The sequence below is a fragment of the Diospyros lotus genome, chromosome 6 (assembly GCF_014633365.1).
Source record: "Diospyros lotus cultivar Yz01 chromosome 6, ASM1463336v1, whole genome shotgun sequence".
NCBI classification, from domain to species: domain Eukaryota; kingdom Viridiplantae; phylum Streptophyta; class Magnoliopsida; order Ericales; family Ebenaceae; genus Diospyros; species Diospyros lotus.
This window is the reverse complement of record NC_068343.1, coordinates 907,385-925,748: the sequence shown is the minus strand read 5'-3', so window position 1 is coordinate 925,748 and position 18,364 is coordinate 907,385. Positions and strand designations below refer to the sequence as shown.

The following is an 18,364-nucleotide window of genomic DNA, read 5'->3' as shown; positions in this document are numbered from 1 at the left end:
GTCTATAATCTCATTGTGGACAAAAATATGATTTTTGACTAAAAATGCATTTATGATATTTTTATAATATTATAAAACTGTCTCGAAATATTTTTAAAATTATAAAATTAACTTAAAAATATGTTTTTTTATTATTTTTTAACATTTTAGTTAAAAAAATATTTTAAAAATACTGAAACTACACTCGCGCAAAATGGATTATTTAACAATGAAAAATCCGAAAGTGGGAAGGCTGGACCTTTTGCATGAAACATAAGATTGCATCCCATGTTGAATTTGAAATGATCAAATATGGGTTGGTTGATTTATAAATTCTGACGTGACAACCACTGTTTATGCAAATATCAATTAGAGCTTATAAATTGGCTTATCGAAGACTAGACTTAAGACTACTTGATTCACCGTTTGGTTTAACAAATTAATTTTATTACTGTTTAGTATAAATTTTAAAAAAATATGCATAAATACACATTAATATATACACGGATACAAGTAAAGTTAACAAGACTTAATATATAAGTATTTTTTTAATAATTAAAAAATATAACGTTTAGTCTTTAATATACAAAACATCAAAATTTGATATTTTAATTTTTAAAAATTATTATTTTAATTTTTTGACAAAATGTTAGCATATATGTGAATGAACGAGCTCGTTTTTTTGAATGACACATTACGTAGATAACCAATTAATAGTATTTAAATAAGTTGATTGATTTATTTACTCGTTCAACAATTAAAAAATGTGGTATTTAATTCTTAATGTACAAAAAAAATAAAATACTACCTAATTATTGTTTTAAGTCCTTACTTTAAGTAAGAGTAAGTAAAATTGTTATTTACGTCATATATAGAATATATACATAGGAAAAAAAATTATGTCATAAAAAAATTAAGTCAACGAGACATATCAGAGTAAAATTTAATTTGACAATAAAAAGATTAAATTACTCTTAACTTAAATTGTTATTTAAACCTTTAATTGACATACTTTACTTATAAATTATTATATATAGGTAAAAAAAAAAAAACAATGAAGAACAAAAATTTTAAAAATAGTGATTTCTCAAATTTAAATATAAGATGAGATGATAATATTTTATTAATTAATATTTAACATTTATTATTTAATTTAATTAAAAATCAACATCTAGCTTGATTTTGGATCGAGTTTTTAATTTCGTCAAATTCATATGTTTGTCTCTATATTTTTATATTTTTTTGTGTGTTTATTTGAATTTTTTATTATTTTAATTATATTTTAAAATTTAATTTTTTAATCAATTTAACTTCTATAGTTTAATTTTTATTTTTTTGTGTGACAATCTAAATTTTTTATTATTTCGATTACATATTTGAATCTGTATTTTTTAATTAATTTTATTTTTATATTTTTATATATAAAAAAATAAAATAAAATAAGTTAGACTCAGTTTACATTAAAATATAAAGTTAAATTGATTAAAAAATATAAATTTAAAAATATAATTAAAATAATAAAAATTTTAAATTATCACATAAAAAATATCAAATTTAAAAATATAAATCTATAAACATAATTAAAATAATAAAAAATTTAAATAATCATGCCAACAAGTATATAAAAAAATATGAATTTTGCCTAGGATTCTGTAGAGCCAGTCATAAATCGCCCTGGATAGGGAGACAGCCTGTACAGTGGGTCCATTGGGCACCATATCAATAACAAGCCCAATTTCCAACACTGCCCAATCCTTTTCGCCTTATCCTCCGTGCTTCTACGGTTAGTTTTCTCCCTTTTTTTTTTTTATTCCCTTTTTTCTTTTTCTTTCCTAAAAGCGTCAAGTATTATAAGCCAACGGCCAACAGGGGTATTTTGGTAAATTCATAAGAAAGTAGCGGCACCTCAGTTCAAATCGCCACGTGATGCGCTCTCGTAATCATCGTGGAATCATCGGCGGCTGTCGTTGGTTTTGTCGGGGATTCTCACAATTATTATTATATTACCCAAATAAGACATTCCCATGTAATTATTATCACAAATAACCCATTTATGTTTGAACTTAAGAACAATGATTCAGATTCAATCATTGTATTTTATTTTTAAATAATGTGTATCATTTTTATTAATTGATAAAATTCACAATTTTTTTATTAAAAATGAATTTACATATATTTATTAACTTGAGATGTTTCATTTGTGTCCCTTAATTATGAAAAATTTAAACATCTTTGTATGTTCCACTCTTCTTTAAAATTATAATTATCTTTTCTTCAACCTAATATATGTGAATAGGTAATTGACAAATCAAAGTTTGTGAATCTGATCATTCAAAATAAATACAGATTATCACAATTTCATATAAAAATAGATTCAAATTCACGACTTATGATAATCTAAATTTTTAAACGTGTGCAATGAACTATTTATATTATTTTGAAGGATTTCCCTCAATAAATATAAATTATTCTTGAACAAAATGTATTAAATGTATTTTATTTTTAATATCTAAATAATTTTATAAAAATATTATTTAAATACTAAAATTTGACATTTGAAGTGATGCTCCTGTATTATTTTGTGTGGTATATTAATATAAATATACAATACATTTGAGTATTAAAATTAAGTGTTTAAATAAAATTTTAATAATTTTATTATTTAATAAAATAATTTAAAATACAATACATTTATTATTAGCTAAAAAATATGTAAATATTAAAAATATACATCTTATATAAAAATAAAATATATTTATTATTATTTAATTATTAATCTTAAAATAATAATTAAGAAAACAAGAACGTGATCTCCCACTGTTGGGAGTCTCGTCGTTTTCACCCGTCAAATAATAATAAAAGCTATAACAAACAAAACTTCCGGCTCTCTCTCTCTCTCTCTCTCTTTTCTGTTCTCTTCTCTTCTTCTTCTCTTTTCTAGTCTCTGTTTCCAATCCACTTTTATGGTGGTCTCATGAATGACCCATAGTCACCTCTCACACTAGGCACGAACCCTCTACCCCATTTGTCGTTTCTCTGCCACTCTGAAACCGACCCCATTAATGGCAGCCGCCTCCCCATTGTTATCTCCTTCTTCTTGACCTTCTTCCTTGTTCGTACTGCCAGTAAATGCCTTCTCTGCGTCCCTTTCTGCCTTCTCTATCCACCTTCTTAATGGCTTACTACTTCCTTCAATTCTTAATCTTCACCCCACCACCATCATGGTAACTCTTCTCTACATTGTCTTAATGTCCGGATTTCTCGCGAAATCTGAAAATCCCGGGCGCCGAGTACGTTGTAGTGTTGAATCTTCAAGCTTCTCATGTGGGTTCCCTAATTCTTCGCGTATTTTTTGCTTTTACATGCTTGGTGGGTTCTTTAAATTGGAAAGTTTGCAATGAGTTCATTTGCTCTACATTGAGGCCTACACTACGAACGGTTTCTCGGCTAGACCTGAAAGTTAGATAAATCTTTCTTGGGTTCGTCCTGTTTCTTTAGAAATCTCTCCATTTTGAAAGTGAGGCATGTTTCTCGACTCTGTTTCTTTCTTTCCCTTCTGAACTCCAAAATTACATTCTTTCTAGGGTTCTTTCCGCTTCGTGAAATCTCTGGTCCTGAACTCGGAACTCGTCTGAAATGGGGTTTCAGAACTGGTTCGCTGGAGCGTTTCTTTTGTGGGTCTTATTTGTTTCGAATACCCATCAATTACAAACCTCTCAAACTCAAGTCCTTCTCCAGTTAAGGAAGCATTTGGAGAATCCATTTGCTCTACAAATTTGGGAAAATTACGGCGGCGATTTGTGTAACGTTTCTTCCACCCTGCACATGAGCATAAGGTGCCACGACGGTTCTGTTTCTGAACTCAAAATCATGGGAGATAAGCTTGCCAAGGTTAGTGAATTCAATGGATTTGCAGTTCCCAACCAGACATTATCTGAGAGTTTCTCGATTGATTCGTTTGTAACTACACTGACAAGGTTAACTAATTTAAGGGTTCTTAGTCTAGTCTCTCTGGGTATTTGGGGGCCGCTTCCTGATAAAATTCATCGCTTATCTTCACTTGAACTTTTGGACATGCGTTCAAATTTCATTTTTGGTACCATACCGCCTCAGTTATCTAGACTTGGGAAGCTTCAAAGCTTAACATTGGATGACAATTTCTTCACTGATACAGTCCCTGGTTGGTTGGATTCTTTATCAAATCTCAATGTTCTGAGCTTAAAGAACAACCGGTTGAAGGGTCAATTTCCTTCTTCAATATGCAGAATTCTAACCCTCACCGATCTTGCTTTGGCACACAATAAGCTTTCGGGGAAATTGCCGGATTTGAATGCCTTAACTAGTCTACATTTATTGGATTTGAGAGAGAACCATTTTGATTCTGAACTACCTCTAATGCCCAAAGGACTGATTACAGCTCTTCTGAGCAATAATTCATTTTCTGGTAAGATTCCCGGAGAAATTGGAAAGCTAAGCCAAATTCAACACCTTGATCTGTCATTCAATCATTTGAGTGGAACGCCGCCTTCTGCATTGTTCTCCTTGCCAAACATTAATTATTTGAATCTAGCAACGAACATGCTGGGTGGAGCACTTCCCAATGATCTGAGTTGCGCGGCCAAGCTTGGTTTTGTTGATATTTCTGCTAACAGATTGAGGGGTGCACTTCCTTCTTGCTTGAATAGTAGTTTGGATGATAGAGTTGTTAAGTATGGTGGTAATTGCTTGTCCACTGATCTTCAACATCGGCATTCAGATTCGTACTGCAGAGAAGTTGGCATCGATAGGAAAAGGTCAAAGTGGAACAAAATAGGGGTATTAATTGGTGTTATTGGAGGTGCAATACTTATAGTACTGGCGGCCATTGGGCTTGTTATTTTGTGTAGAAGATACCGTTCCCGTGAAACATTGGAGCAGCATTCATTGCCAAAGGTTCCACTGGAAACTTCACCAGCAGGGATATCCTCTGAACTCCTTGCAAATGCCAGTAAGTATATTATTTACTCTCTCTAGTTAGTTGTAATGATGATGATGATGTTTCAAAATACCAGATTTTTCGTGCTTTATGGAAATGAGTTCAGATTGCTCACCACCGAAAGCCAAATTCAAACTTTCATTTGTGTCAGGATTCATATCTCAAGCAGCTAAACTTGGGACACAGGGTGCTCCAGCATACAGGTTGTATACACTAGAAGAGTTAGAAGCAGCCACGGATATTTTCAACAAGTCAATGTTTCTGGGTGAAGGTTCTCTAGGGAAGGTACTTCTTGAATAACCTAACTGGATGATTATGACAGAATTCTTCTTCTTTGTTTGTTGTTTTTTGGGGTTAAGTATTGGATTCTAAATGATATCGTGCGTGCAATTGAATATTTTGAAATGAATTGATGTGGATAAGGGATGGAAGAGAAGAGATAGAAGAAAACATTCTAGGTGGATTTTGCAACTCTATTATGAAATATGATCTTATGAACTGCTTTTCTGGTTGTAGTCATTATATAATGATTGTTGCTCCTCTGATCTACAGCGTGAAAAATGCTGCTCATCATTTGAAGGTTAATAGTGTTAATCTTTTCTGTTAATTAAACCTATTCCTTGGTGGTTCAGATTTTTGGTTGGGTAGGGGAGGGAACATAGTGCTCTCCCATTTTGATGGAAAGAGAACAAGGTAAAGATTTACAGATAGAAATGGTATGTTATGGTGCAGTGGTTCTGTTGGGAAGTGAGAACTTGGTAGACGGCAGAACCCTCCTATTGCTTTTGTTTCATCGTTGAGACGATGCATATTATAATTATGCAGTTCAAATGTTGACGAACTAAGATTTAAATTAGTGCCAAGGCAGCTCCTTAACATGCTATTTTATTTGTTTCAGCTTTATAAAGGAACATTGGAGAACGGCACTTGTGTTACCATACGATCTCTGGCTCTCTTCAGAAAGTACTCAGTTCGGAACCTTAAGTTTCGGTTAGATTTGCTTTCAAAGCTTCGGCACCCACATCTGGTTGGTCTTCTGGGTCATTGCATTGATGATGGCGGTGGACAGGACGAGACTACTGTTAACAGAGTCTTCCTTATATATGAATATGTGCCCAATGGGGATTTTCGCAGTCATCTCTCAGGTCAGTGTACGCGATGAGGTTATACATTTAGTTCTCTTACATGAGTATATGCATGCATTTATGTGTAATACATGAGGAGAAAATTATGGTGGTAAAATAGATGTTTTTGAAAGCTTTAAAGCTCTCGACTAGATGTAAGCTGGTTGAGCCCTAGACACGCCCTCTCACCATTTGTGGATCAAACACATGAAAGCATCCCCAGCCTGCTCTTGTAACTTCTTTTTGTATGGCTATTTATCCTGGAGCCAGCCCCCTCCAGCAGAAGAGAGAGAGAAAGGAATGCTTCTATAATGAAGGATTAGATGGTGAATGTATTGACCTGAACTTTTGATTGCTTTAATGTTTGACCTCGAGATGGATTGAAACAGTGTGTCAAAGAAGCCTGTATACATGCACTTCCTGTATTTATGTGGAAACAATTATATACCGGTCAAATCTATTGGTTTTTCAATCCACCATGCACATACCCTGTCTGTATTTGAGGCTGTAGGGTTCTAACTGAATTTGTGCCCAAATTTACAGAGGATTCTCCAGACAAGTTACTTGCTTGGCCAGACAGATTGGCTGTTTTAATCGGTATTGCCAAGGCAGTGCACTTCCTGCATGCTGGGGTAATACCAGCCACCTTCAGCAACCGATTAAAAACGAATAACATATTGCTCGATGAGCATCGAATTGCAAAGCTGAGTGATTATGGAATGTCTATCATCACAGAGGACTTCGAGAAACTTGAGGTACCCTGATGTTTTTGCAATCATTTGTCGGTTTCATGAAGCATTTCTGACATGATTTCCGTCTTTTCTTCTTCTAGGGAAAGGGAGACAGCCAAAAATCATGGTAAGAGCTCTTCTGAATAAACTCCTCTTTGGGAGGAAAGCCAAATAGAATCAAGAATCGTTAGATTGGTGACAGCAAAGCTCACTTTCACGATCCTTTCCTGAGAAACTGCTGCCACAGAAATTAAGAACATGGCCGCTTGCATTATAGTTTCGATGACTATTTGCAAGAATTGACTGTGTAACCTCCATTGCTGCAGGCACATGACAAAGTTGGAGGATGATGTTTACAAATTTGGCTTTATAATACTTGAATCACTAGTGGGGCCTATAGTGAGTGGAAAAGGAGAAGCATTTTTGCTAAATGAAATGGTACCCTGAATCTCTGATGCTATCTAAAGTTGCTTCTTCTTCTTCTTCTTCTTCTTCTTCTTCTTCTTCTATATGATTGGTTAATCAAGTCTTGGTTTGACATGTGACAGACATCGTTTAGCAGCCAGGATGGTCGCAGACGAATTGTGGATCCAATTGTGTTAACCACCTCAACCCAAGAGTCCTTATCCATCGTGATATCCCTCACCAACAAATGCATATCCCCCGAATCATCCACCCGACCCTCCTTCGAGGATGTCCTCTGGAACTTGCAGTACGCAGCTCAGGTCCAGGCCGTGGCAGATGCCGATCAGAAATCCGATGCTGCGTCGCAGTCATAGTCTCACGGCTTCGCAGCTGCAACTGTGCAATCGCCTTCCGTCATCTTGACAAGAAAGCAGAGCTACTTGCAAATGGCTATAGTGTCTATGAAAGCATTGCATCTTCTGTAGAGTTGTAAATATCCTTTTCTTCTTTTATTATTCTTTTTCTGCTTAAACACAGGAGAGATTTTAGATCGATCAGAGCCTCTCTACCTATATACACTTCACTTCATATACAAAGGGCAGCTTCCCAATTGTCTGACCAGTTGGAGAATTTCTTTGGTTGTTTCCACAGCTTAAAGTTGAATAGTAGTTGATTTAGACCAAATGATGGTATTTGAGATTATGGTTCTGGCTCGATGTTATTTCTTTGGTTGTTTCCACAGCTTAAAGTTGAATAGTAGTTGATTATGTTATTTGACAAAAAGGATGGGATTGGCTCTCTTTGTATAACATATGAATGAACAATGAATGTGTGTAATAAGCAGGAAGAATTTGCTCCTTTACTTATGGGGAGTCTTAATCTTTATAAAAACAAAATAAGTCGGGATATTTGAAATTATCTTGGACTAATGGAGAATTTGTCGGATTGGATAAATTTAGTTATGTCGAATTGGTGACGAATCCATCAAACTAAATAAAGATAGCATTTGGTTTGAATTCTTTATAAGTGAAGTAAGCTGGGAATTCAAAATTAAATTTCTAAGATTCCTGAACTTGGATATTTTGAGCTAGTGACATAAGTCAGAATTTGTAGAGTTATTTTTAGGTTTTCAGATTCAAATATCTCAAATCTTACTATAGGGGTTGAATTCTTCAAAATAAAGATTCAAAAAATAAATTTTATAATTTTTATCTTTCAAATATGGATTGACTGAAAGGTATCATGTCATCTTCTTAGGTAGTGTTTATTAAATTAAGATAATGATTGAAAAAAGTGAAATATGAAAAGTATTTCAAATGAAAGTATTTTTTTTATTATATTTATTAATTTATTTAACAATCTTTAAAAGAACTAACGTGACTTCTTATCTAAAATTATTTAAATAAATTTATCTTAAAATCTATAGATAAGAAAAAAAAAAAAAGAATCCATATATCCCTTAATACATTTCAAAGAATTTAACAAACAGTTTAAAAAAAAAATTGAAATACTTATCAATCTTATTTTTATCATTTTATATTTTGATTTGAAAAACATAATAATACAATTTTATCTTACTAATTTTAACGAACGATATCTTAGTATTTAACAATAAAAATCCCTAATAACAGGAGAATAATTGATTTTTAAGGGCAAATTAGTAATTTTGACTTTTTAGGTAGCCTAGTCAAGACTAAGTATATAAACGATAAAAAAAAAAAAAAAAAAGAGGACATCTAGTGGCTGGTGGTGTTGGTGCTGCTGTGAGATGTGACGTTGGAACTTCCAAATACATATTGCTCCGCCAACAATGGTCGTCTGCTTCCATTCCATCGACTCGAAGAGGACATGTCACCTTCCTCTCTACTCTTTAGAGGTTAACATTATTATTATTATTGTTTTTGCTTGGAGTTGAAGCTCGGCCATTGTTAAACTCTTCCACTTCCTCCCAATTTTACTTCATGTTGGAACGGTTTTACTTTAATTGTCTTATTTTCTGAATGAGTATTTAGTTGGTTTAAGTATAAAATTATTTAAATTGAATAGATTGAATTTATGTTAAAAATTAAATCAAACAGATCGAATAGATTCTTAAATTAAATAAATTAAAAAATTAAAAATATCAATCTGACTAAAGAATCGTAAAAAATTAAAATAATAAAGTACAAAAAATATATTTTTGTCATCGATTTGATTATTTTAATTTTTAATATAAAAATTAAATTAAATAAAATAATTAATAATGATAAATTTAAAAACTAAATCAAACAAATTATAACTTAAATCAAATCAAACCAACAATTTTGATCATCCAATTATTTCAATTCAATGGAAGTCTTCTTAAGCCTATCACCCATTCATACAAAAGAGAGCTGTTCCTACCTCCTAAAGCATGACACAAGTGATAAAATTCTTAATTTTATTAAGAATGATGAAAATTAGCTCTTAATAAAGACATAAATATCTTATTTAGTAAAATGTAATTATATATATTTTTTAAAAATATATAAATTTATCACTACGTCTTATTGTCTTGAAGACTTTCTAGAGGAGAAAGTCGATCGACTTTAAGATTAGGCTGAACACTTAGATTTTTTTTAAAAAAACGAAAATATAAAGGAGAGCCGCTCCCACAGTCTCATCTCATTATTATTCATTAAAGAAAAGCTTGGAGCCTTGAAAAATGAAAGATGCCGCGGCCTTCTTGGTCCAGTGCCAAACACGTCGGCGAATGAAACAAACCAGTTTCACCAGAACCCACGCGCCCTAACCAACTGCTCACTGCTCACGCCCCCACTTTCCTCGGCACGCACTTTCTCCATCATGTTGGGTCGTGACGCACGCGCCATACGTGGGGACTGGTCCCCGCTTCTCTCACAAGACGTCAATAAGAAAAGCGTGCTCCCGCGAAACATACAATTATTCCTTTTATTTACGCAAATAATAAATAATAGACAAAAAAAAAAAAAAAACACTAATGCTCATTACAACCATTTGTGTAATATTTTGAATTAATATATTATATATTTATATTAATTAAACATATAATATAATATATTAATATAAAAATATCACACTTTCAATATTTATTTAGTGTATGTTAAAACAAGCAAGTATTAAGATAAGAGTAAGAAATACTTTAAGATTTTTATTAGATTATTTTTTAAATTATTTAAAATATATTGAGAATTAATTTTTTTTATATTTATTAAAATACATATAATAAGTATCGAGATAAGAATTTTTTTATTAAAATATTTTTTTTATTATCAAAAAAACATGAGAGCATTATGAGATGAGTAGGCATATATATATTTTTCTCTTATTTATAAAATTTCAAATAAATTTATTTGGAAGGGAATAGATTTATTTATTTGATTTTTGACTAATAAGAAATCATGCAACTTATTTTTAATCTATTGTGAGATAAATTTAATAAATATAATAAAAAATATTTTTATTTAATTTTTTTTATATTATACTTTTTTCAACTTATATGTTAGTTGACAAATTCTACCTAAATGTAATTCTGTGTTTTTTTGTTTAATTAATTAATTTACTTATAAGCAAGACATCCCGTCTGGGTTGTCTCTCACTGACTCTTAAGAGTCGCTGCGCTCAGATTATATTCTCTCCCTAAAGACCCTTCTGGACTGAGGAGCGAGGCGATAGAGTGGTTTCTGTCTCACATTTCCTCCGATTCTTCAGCCAGAGCGAGATATTCACAGTAAGTGGTTCCATTTCTCACTTGTGGTGTTGTTTAAGCAAAGATCTCATGAATTTTTTCGTTGTTAGTGGAGTTTGGATGTTGGCATTGGGCGAATCCGTTCGGTTTTGTGATGGTTGGAGCTTTTGTTGATTGCTTCTGATCGCAGTTTGTCGGTAATTCTCGGATCTGATGTGTTAGGGCTGAACAACCTCCACAAATTTCAGCATTTTTGGTGTGCTGAGATGTCACAATCAATTTTTCTTTTTTGTTTGCTCCGAAATCTTAATCGAACTTAAGAATGGAGATTGGAGTTTACTTTCAGTAGAGTTTGGCTGCATTCCTTCCTATCTCTCTTTCTCTGAATGTTCCATTGTACTGCTGTTTTGCGAAACTAAAACCGCACATGGATTATGAAGCGGTTAGCGGCTTAGAACCTGAATTCATTTAATGTCCGAGTTCCTTTTTTGAATTTTTTTTTTCTTTTAAATGGTAAGAAGTTTTGATCAACTGATCAGTATGATGACACTGTTGTTCTTCTGAAACCACATTTATGTCAGTTCACCGCGCAAAACCAGTTTTCGTTCTTAATAAAGCTTTTAGCGGAGCGTATTTTCGTTCGTCCATGATATTGTGGAATTCTGATTTAGCTATTTTTGCAGTTTCTTGATCTTACGCCTTTTCTTTATGGATTTTAGGTGTTTTGCAGTTGAATTTCTGTGGACAAATTAGTACCCTTGTTTCTGAAATCATGGTTCTGGGACTAAAGACAAAGAAATGGAAAAGCCCCACGGTTCACCTTGATTATACGATTCATATTCAGGAGGTTAAACCTTGGCCCCCATCTCAGTCGCTGAGAACACTCCGTTCCGTGCTAATTCAGTGGGAACACGGTGAACGGAATTCTGGCTCCACCAATTCAGTTGTCCCTTTGCTTGGGTCTGGTATTGGCGATGGAAAAATTGAATTTAACGAGTCCTTTAGGCTTCCAGTGACACTGGTAAGGGAAATTCCTGCTAAAAGCGGTGATGGTGATACTTTTCAAAAGAACTGCATCGAGTTCAATTTGTATGAGCTTCGGAGAGATAAAACAACAAAAGGTCAGTTGTTGGGGACTGCCGTTGTAGACTTGGCAGACTATGGCATTGTTAAAGACACTTTGAGTACTAGCGTGCCAATGAATTCCAAGCGGAGCTTTAGGAGCACTGCTCAGCCTATTCTGTTTATCAAAATTCATTCAATTGAAAAGGTTCGCACAAACACCTCCTCAGCACACAACATGCAGAAAGAAGCATCTGTGGAGGGAAATGGTGGTGGATCTGTTTCTGCCTTGATGAATGAAGAATATGCTGAGGAAGCTGAGATTGCTTCACTCGCTGATGATGATGTTTCTTCTCACTCATATTTGGCTGCTTCATCTGCAGCATTTGAGGCAATTGGGATTTTGTCCCCACACAGAGAAGAGGTACATATACTTCTGTTCTTGTATTGGTTTCATTTTTAATTTGGCTGCTATATCCATGTTAGTTCTGCCATTCAAAGTGACGTTTTTTCTGCCTATATTTACATCCTCTGATATTTGACGTAAATTAGCATTGCATAAACAAGTCACTAGCAGGGTAAATACTTTTTTACTTTTCCTAATTTGTATCTATTGGGTGATGAAAGCTTTTCTCCATTGAACTAATTTCATAGTTTCAGAATATATGATTACTAGTTAGTCTTCCAATTGTAGAAGCATAGCCCAGGAGAGGCTGACAACCAACATTACTCAACATCAAAGCAGGGATTTGAAGCAAAGCCTGTGAACGAACTACATGAAAGTTTGAAGGCTAGTTCATCTTGCTCATCATCAACAGACTCATCTTCAGATATGGGGGCCTTAGAAAATGGCCATGCTGCTTTGTCTAATCTTCCCGATAGACGCTTATCATTGATGCAAAAGAAAATTGTTGCCCAGAGTGCTCAAACTTCATTATCATCTACATCTTATGAAGGTACAGAGGAACAGGTAGACACTAGCATGGCAAATAAAGACCATGATGATATTGTACAGGTTGAAAAGTTTGCTAAGGGTGAAACTGAGATTAGCAGCAATACTCTGCAAGGATCTCAAATGGACAAACTGAATAATTCTTTAACCAAAGTAGTGGTCCCAGATGACCAGATGGATGACAGCCTAGCCATCCCCATTGAACATCAATCTGATGGAGAGGATAGTGACAAGGTTTGGAGTTGGAGCACAGAAGCCAAGTATGAAGGCCCAGGTGCTAATCTTATTCATAATGGTTCTGTTAAAGACATACACATCAACGAAGAGCAAGAAAATGGAGCAGCAATGCTGCACGATGGACAGCAGTCTATAGAAGATGAATTGTGGAATGGTTCACAAGATGGCACAAGAAAGCAAGTCCCATCAGGCAATGATGCATATTCATTTGCCGGGGATAATCTTGGATTAAAGAATAATATCGTAAACAGTGATAGATTGAAGCACGTGAAGTCTGTGCGGTCACCTGTGGACTCAGGTAGGGGCAATGGGTTGGTCAGAAAGGGTATGTCAGGAGATGCTCAAAGTGGCCGAGGCTCTGTTACATATGAAAAAAAAGACACTAAAACTCCCAAAGAGACAAGAAACATCACTTCTGATGTCAGAATCCAGCAACTGGAACAGAGAACAAAGATGCTTGAAGGAGAATTGAGAGAAGTTGCTGCTCTTGAGGCTGGTCTCTACTCAGTTGTTGCAGAGCATGGAAGCTCCACTAATAAGGTCCATGCTCCGGCTCGGCGCCTTTCTAGGTTCTATCTTCATGCTTGCAAAGAGAATACCCAATCAAGGAGAGCAAGTGCAGCTAGAAGTGCTGTCTCAGGATTGGTTCTGGTTGCAAAAGCATGTGGAAATGATGTTCCAAGGTACTTTAGGCCCTGGCTTTTCTTAAGTCTTGTAAGACATGGTTGGCATTTATACATGTATTTTCTTATAGAATGTCCAGTTGGATTCTGCTAGATAAGTTTACTGTGGAGCCAAATACATCAATCTTTTTGCTTCTTTGCAGAAATGATTTTTTGCTCTCTCTCTCTCTCTCTCTTCTTTGTGCGCATGCCCGCCCACACAAACATTATAGCAGTTTGAGTTCAGTGCCTATATTTTTATTCTGGGTGGGAGTTGAGAGTTGAAACTTCCAACTGTTTAATAGAGCGCAGAATCTGATCAACTAGGTCTCAATACATACCTATACCTATGTTAGGGAGTTAGTATTCTTGTTATTGCATCTGATACTTTTTAAACATGATGTCAAAATATGTTTGCCTTTCAAGAAAGTTTTCAGAATTATTCAGCAGGGTTTATTTACTTTTCCACACTCCCCAAGCACAGGTTGACCTTTTGGTTGTCAAATTCTGTTGTACTGAGAGCCATCATCAGCCAAGCCTTTACAGAACAGCAACTACCGCTTTCTGCTAGACCTTCTGTTGAAAGTCCTGGTAGTGGGAAGAGATATGACAGGAAATTATCCCCACTTAAATGGAAGGAGCCCTCTCCAAGCAAGGGAAATAAAGGTGCTTTATATGAAAGCTTTGATGACTGGAAAGACCCTCATACATTTATATCTGCCCTGGAAAAGATTGAAGCTTGGATCTTCTCACGGATCATTGAGTCTGTCTGGTGGCAGGTTGTACCATAATTGTGATTTTCTTTTTGTTTTCTGAAAATATACTTGCAAATTAAATTGAAAACTGACTTTGAAAACTAGGTTGGACCCTAAATAAACATTTAATTAACTGAACTGACTTTGTTCTCTGTTTTCTACAGACACTGACTCCACACATGCAATCTGCTGCAGCAAAAGCAATAAATAGAGGTATGGCTTTTGATGCAAGTAAAACTTATCAGAGGACATCTAGTTCAGGTGATCATGATCAGGTACATTTCTCGTTAGAGCTCTGGAAGAGGGCTTTCAAGGATGCCTGTGAACGGCTTTGCCCCATTAGAGCTGGGGGACATGAATGTGGCTGCTTACCCATACTAGCTAGATTGGTAAACTTCGTGCTCACAGGTTTTTTTTTAATGATATGCAGTTAGAGGTCTAGAATATCTAATTTTCATAGTTTCCTTGTCAGTATATTGCTAAAAGCCAATTATCTTCTAAAAATAAGACATATATTTGAGTTGTATTTCAGCCAAAACAACAACATATCAATATCAAGCCTTAATCTGATTAGGTGGGGTTGGTTATATGAATTTTAGCTCACCAATCATTTCTATGTATATCCACATCTTCTATAAAGCTCTTAAAAACTCATATCACACCTAAGAGTTTCTTACCAAGTTTTTCTTCCCAAGTTTTTCTTCATTTTTCTCTGCCTCATCTGTTAAAGACTTGATCCATTTCATCTACTCTCCTCAGAGGAGCCTTTATTGTTTTTTTTTTATTTTTCACATGACCAAATTATTTAATCATGTCTTGCACGTCTTATACTAGTAACCTTATTTCAATTTTTTTTTTTTTTTTTGTATGATCTACATCCATCATAATAACTGTCTTCGTCATGCTCATATTTTGAACATGTTATTGTTTTTCTGGCTAACATTTCGTGCCATAGAAGAAAATTGGTCATATAGCTGTCTTATGAAGTTTTCCTTTTAACTTTAACAAAATCTCACTATCATATAACACTAATCATTTTTCCATTTTAACCCTATTTTCTTAATTCTATGGGTAATATCCTCATTAATCTCTTTAATCTTTTTGGATGATTGATCCTAGATATTTGAACTAATTAAGCCAAAACAAAGGGAAAGTAAAGATGCATGACAATGGTTATGCTCACTTGCCTAGCTGCCACTTTTTGGATAACCTCAAATATCGGATTATTTAAATGTAACAACAAATGGGTCCTGTCCCCAACTTTGTGTTTATACTATATTGGGGCCCTTTTTGTCTATTTGTTGTTAATGGAGAGAATACATGTAGAAGTATACGTGTTGACATGCCCAGAAACTACTACCATCCTTTAGCATTTCATGTTCTTTTGGCACTTCTCTCAGATTTGTGTCTTTGTGTACCCATTATTGGTGCATTGTTTAGTCTTTTCCTCTTATGATGTTATATTGTCCCAATTTTATTGCTTGTTGGCAACCTATTGACAAATAAAAGCAAAAGATAAAATACTTGTTTGTTGGTACTATGTTTGGTTATGAGCTAGTAAACCATCTTTATTACATGGTTTAGATCATGGAGCAATGCGTGGCTAGATTGGATGTGGCAATGTTCAATGCTATTCTTCGTGAATCTGCTGATGAGATTCCAACTGATCCTGTATCTGACCCCATTAGTGATGCCAAGGTTCTCCCAGTTCCGACAGGGAAAGCAAGCTTTGGGGCTGGCGCACAACTTAAAAATGCGGTGAGAATTAGAAACCTGTCATCTGATATATTCCAAATACTTAATAAATATGTGTAGCCCTTAATGATGCATGTTACCATTATTTGCTCCCTATGTTATTAAGGACCTGCCTTATGTGCCTTCCCTTTCCATAATCGCTGTGTTCCTAATACTTCAGTTCCCTTTGTATTAATAAAGGCAGCATAAGAGTGCTTTTTTTTTTTTTTTTTGGTATTCTTGATGGCAGGTTGGTAATTGGTCTAGGTGGCTTACTGACCTGTTTGGAATTGATGATGATGACTCTCTCGAAGGCAAGTATGATGATGATGATAGCAGCAAGAGCAAAGACTGTGATATGTCCTCTAAGTGTTTCCATCTTTTAAATGCATTAAGCGACCTCATGATGCTTCCAAAGGACATGCTCTTAAGTAGGTCAATCAGAAAAGAGGTTTGACTCGAGACCTTAAAATCCTCTCCAATTATTGCTATCTTTCACATTATCCCATTGCAGATTTTATTATTTGTACCCATTCTAGATGTTTTTATTTTTAAGGTCTGTCCTACATTTGGTGCACCACTCATCAAGAGGGTACTTGACAATTTTGTCCCTGACGAATTTTGCCCAGACCCAATTCCCGAGGATGTGCTTGAAGCTCTGGATTCTGAGGTTTGTGATTTGCGTGCACTGTTTTCTGAGGTTTATGTCTCAGTAAAAAAATCTGTGATATTTTGCAAATGAAAAACAAAAAAGAAAAAGAAAAAAGAAAGTTATGAATATACGACAGATTTCCTGTGCTCACAAACATTTAAGCTTACATTCTACTGTTAAAAATCATTTTTACAATCCTTGGAATTTATTTGACTCAGGATGCTGATGAGGAAGGAGAAGGTTTTATCACAGCCTTTCCATGCAATGCAGCTCCAATAGTGTATTTGCCACCTCCAGCAGCTTCAGTGGCCAGTATCATTGGAGAGATTGGAAGCCAACCCCAGCTGAGAAGAAGTGGCTCCACGGTGCTCAAGAAATCATACACCAGTGATGACGAGCTCGATGAATTGGGTTCACCCTTGACTGCAATAATTGACAGTTTCCAGGCCTCACCTACTTCAATAAAACCCAGCTGGATCTCAAAGCAAAATGGCAACCGAAATGCCGTCAGATATCATCTCCTTCGAGAGGTATGGATGAACAGTGAATAGCAGTAATAGACTTGGACAATTTTGGATCATCTGTAGTTTATCTATCCATCGATAGTCCTTGGAAAGGGCAAATGCAGTTATAATATGCTGCCTAAATATATATGGGGTATGTTACATATAAATATATGTTAATAATCAGAATCACCTTTCTTTTTCTTCTCCTGGGTGGTGGGGGGGAATGGGGAGATAGATAGGGGCCAGAGGGGCTGAATGGTCTTTTTGAGTTGTAAAGTTGTGACCTGTGATGCTTGCCTTCTTGTCTGTAGTGTTGGGTGTACATAAGAATGAAACTGCGGGTTTGGAAAGGATATTTTCCTGTCATGTTGCGGAACGCAGTGCAGATGAGTTTTGCAGGTTGTATGTCTCAGGGTGTTTAGTTTGAATAAGTGTGGTTGTTGTAAGGCTTATTTTAGAATCTTAGTAATCCTATATATATATATATATATTCGGACTTCGGACACCGATGATCTTAAAACCCTTAAAAGCAAATAAACAAAGACGCAATGGGTCCCATTGGTTTACTAGATTATTTAGGTAGGATTTAAGTTACACAGGTTATATTGATTTCTTTAACATATATTTAATTTTAAATATAAAGATATACATTGTAATTTAATAACTCATTAAAGGGTGTTGATGTGCTGACTGACTGCTGAGTGTGCTTTATTTACAAAGTCAGCGTTTATTAAAATAAATAAAATTATTATATTATATTATATTAGAGTAAAATTCAAAATATAAAATAATTAAGATAAAATTAAAAAAATTAAAATTATAATGATTTTTTTTAATAAATTTAGCAAAATATTTGTTTAAAATATTTTTCAAATATTATTTTTACACTACTCAAATATAAATAA

General features: G+C 34.4%; 2 protein-coding genes across 4 annotated transcripts; both read left to right on the top strand.

Moving 5' to 3' along the window:
• Window positions 1-2,890: 2,890 nt before the first annotated feature.
• LOC127805035 (probable inactive leucine-rich repeat receptor-like protein kinase At3g03770) lies at window positions 2,891-8,054 on the top strand. The gene is made up of 7 exons (XM_052342202.1): window positions 2,891-4,966; window positions 5,106-5,239; window positions 5,853-6,099; window positions 6,622-6,833; window positions 6,911-6,936; window positions 7,136-7,247; window positions 7,358-8,054. Exons 1-7 carry the CDS (start codon window positions 3,616-3,618, stop codon window positions 7,586-7,588), a joined length of 2,313 nt encoding a protein of 770 aa, XP_052198162.1. The 5' UTR covers window positions 2,891-3,615; the 3' UTR covers window positions 7,589-8,054.
• Window positions 8,055-10,794: 2,740 nt separating this feature from the next.
• LOC127804203 (uncharacterized) lies at window positions 10,795-17,862 on the top strand. Of its 3 annotated transcripts, none has more exons than XM_052341011.1 (10): window positions 10,807-10,941; window positions 11,010-11,096; window positions 11,619-12,385; window positions 12,707-13,833; window positions 14,297-14,591; window positions 14,732-14,956; window positions 16,152-16,325; window positions 16,552-16,752; window positions 16,858-16,971; window positions 17,172-17,862. In XM_052341011.1, exons 3-10 carry the CDS (start codon window positions 11,672-11,674, stop codon window positions 17,502-17,504), a joined length of 3,183 nt encoding a protein of 1,060 aa, XP_052196971.1. In that variant the 5' UTR covers window positions 10,807-10,941; window positions 11,010-11,096; window positions 11,619-11,671; the 3' UTR covers window positions 17,505-17,862. The 3 variants fall into 3 exon arrangements, with proteins under 3 accessions (XP_052196970.1, XP_052196971.1, XP_052196968.1); XM_052341008.1 differs by having other exon boundaries at window positions 12,656-13,833; XM_052341010.1 differs by lacking the exon at window positions 11,010-11,096 and having other exon boundaries at window positions 10,795-10,941; window positions 12,656-13,833.
• The last annotated feature ends 502 nt before the right edge of the window (window positions 17,863-18,364 follow it).

Coding starts and splice junctions, on each gene's coding strand:
- LOC127804203 (XM_052341010.1), top strand. CDS start 11,672: ATGGTTCTGGGACTAAAGACAAAGAAATGGAAAAGCCCCACGGTTCAC. Junction 13,834..14,296: donor TGTGGAAATGATGTTCCAAG/GTACTTTAGGCC, acceptor CCCCAAGCACAG/GTTGACCTTTTGGTTGTCAA. Junction 14,957..16,151: donor TACCCATACTAGCTAGATTG/GTAAACTTCGTG, acceptor TACATGGTTTAG/ATCATGGAGCAATGCGTGGC.
- LOC127805035 (XM_052342202.1), top strand. CDS start 3,616: ATGGGGTTTCAGAACTGGTTCGCTGGAGCGTTTCTTTTGTGGGTCTTA. Junction 4,967..5,105: donor TGAACTCCTTGCAAATGCCA/GTAAGTATATTA, acceptor CATTTGTGTCAG/GATTCATATCTCAAGCAGCT. Junction 6,937..7,135: donor GGAGACAGCCAAAAATCATG/GTAAGAGCTCTT, acceptor CCATTGCTGCAG/GCACATGACAAAGTTGGAGG.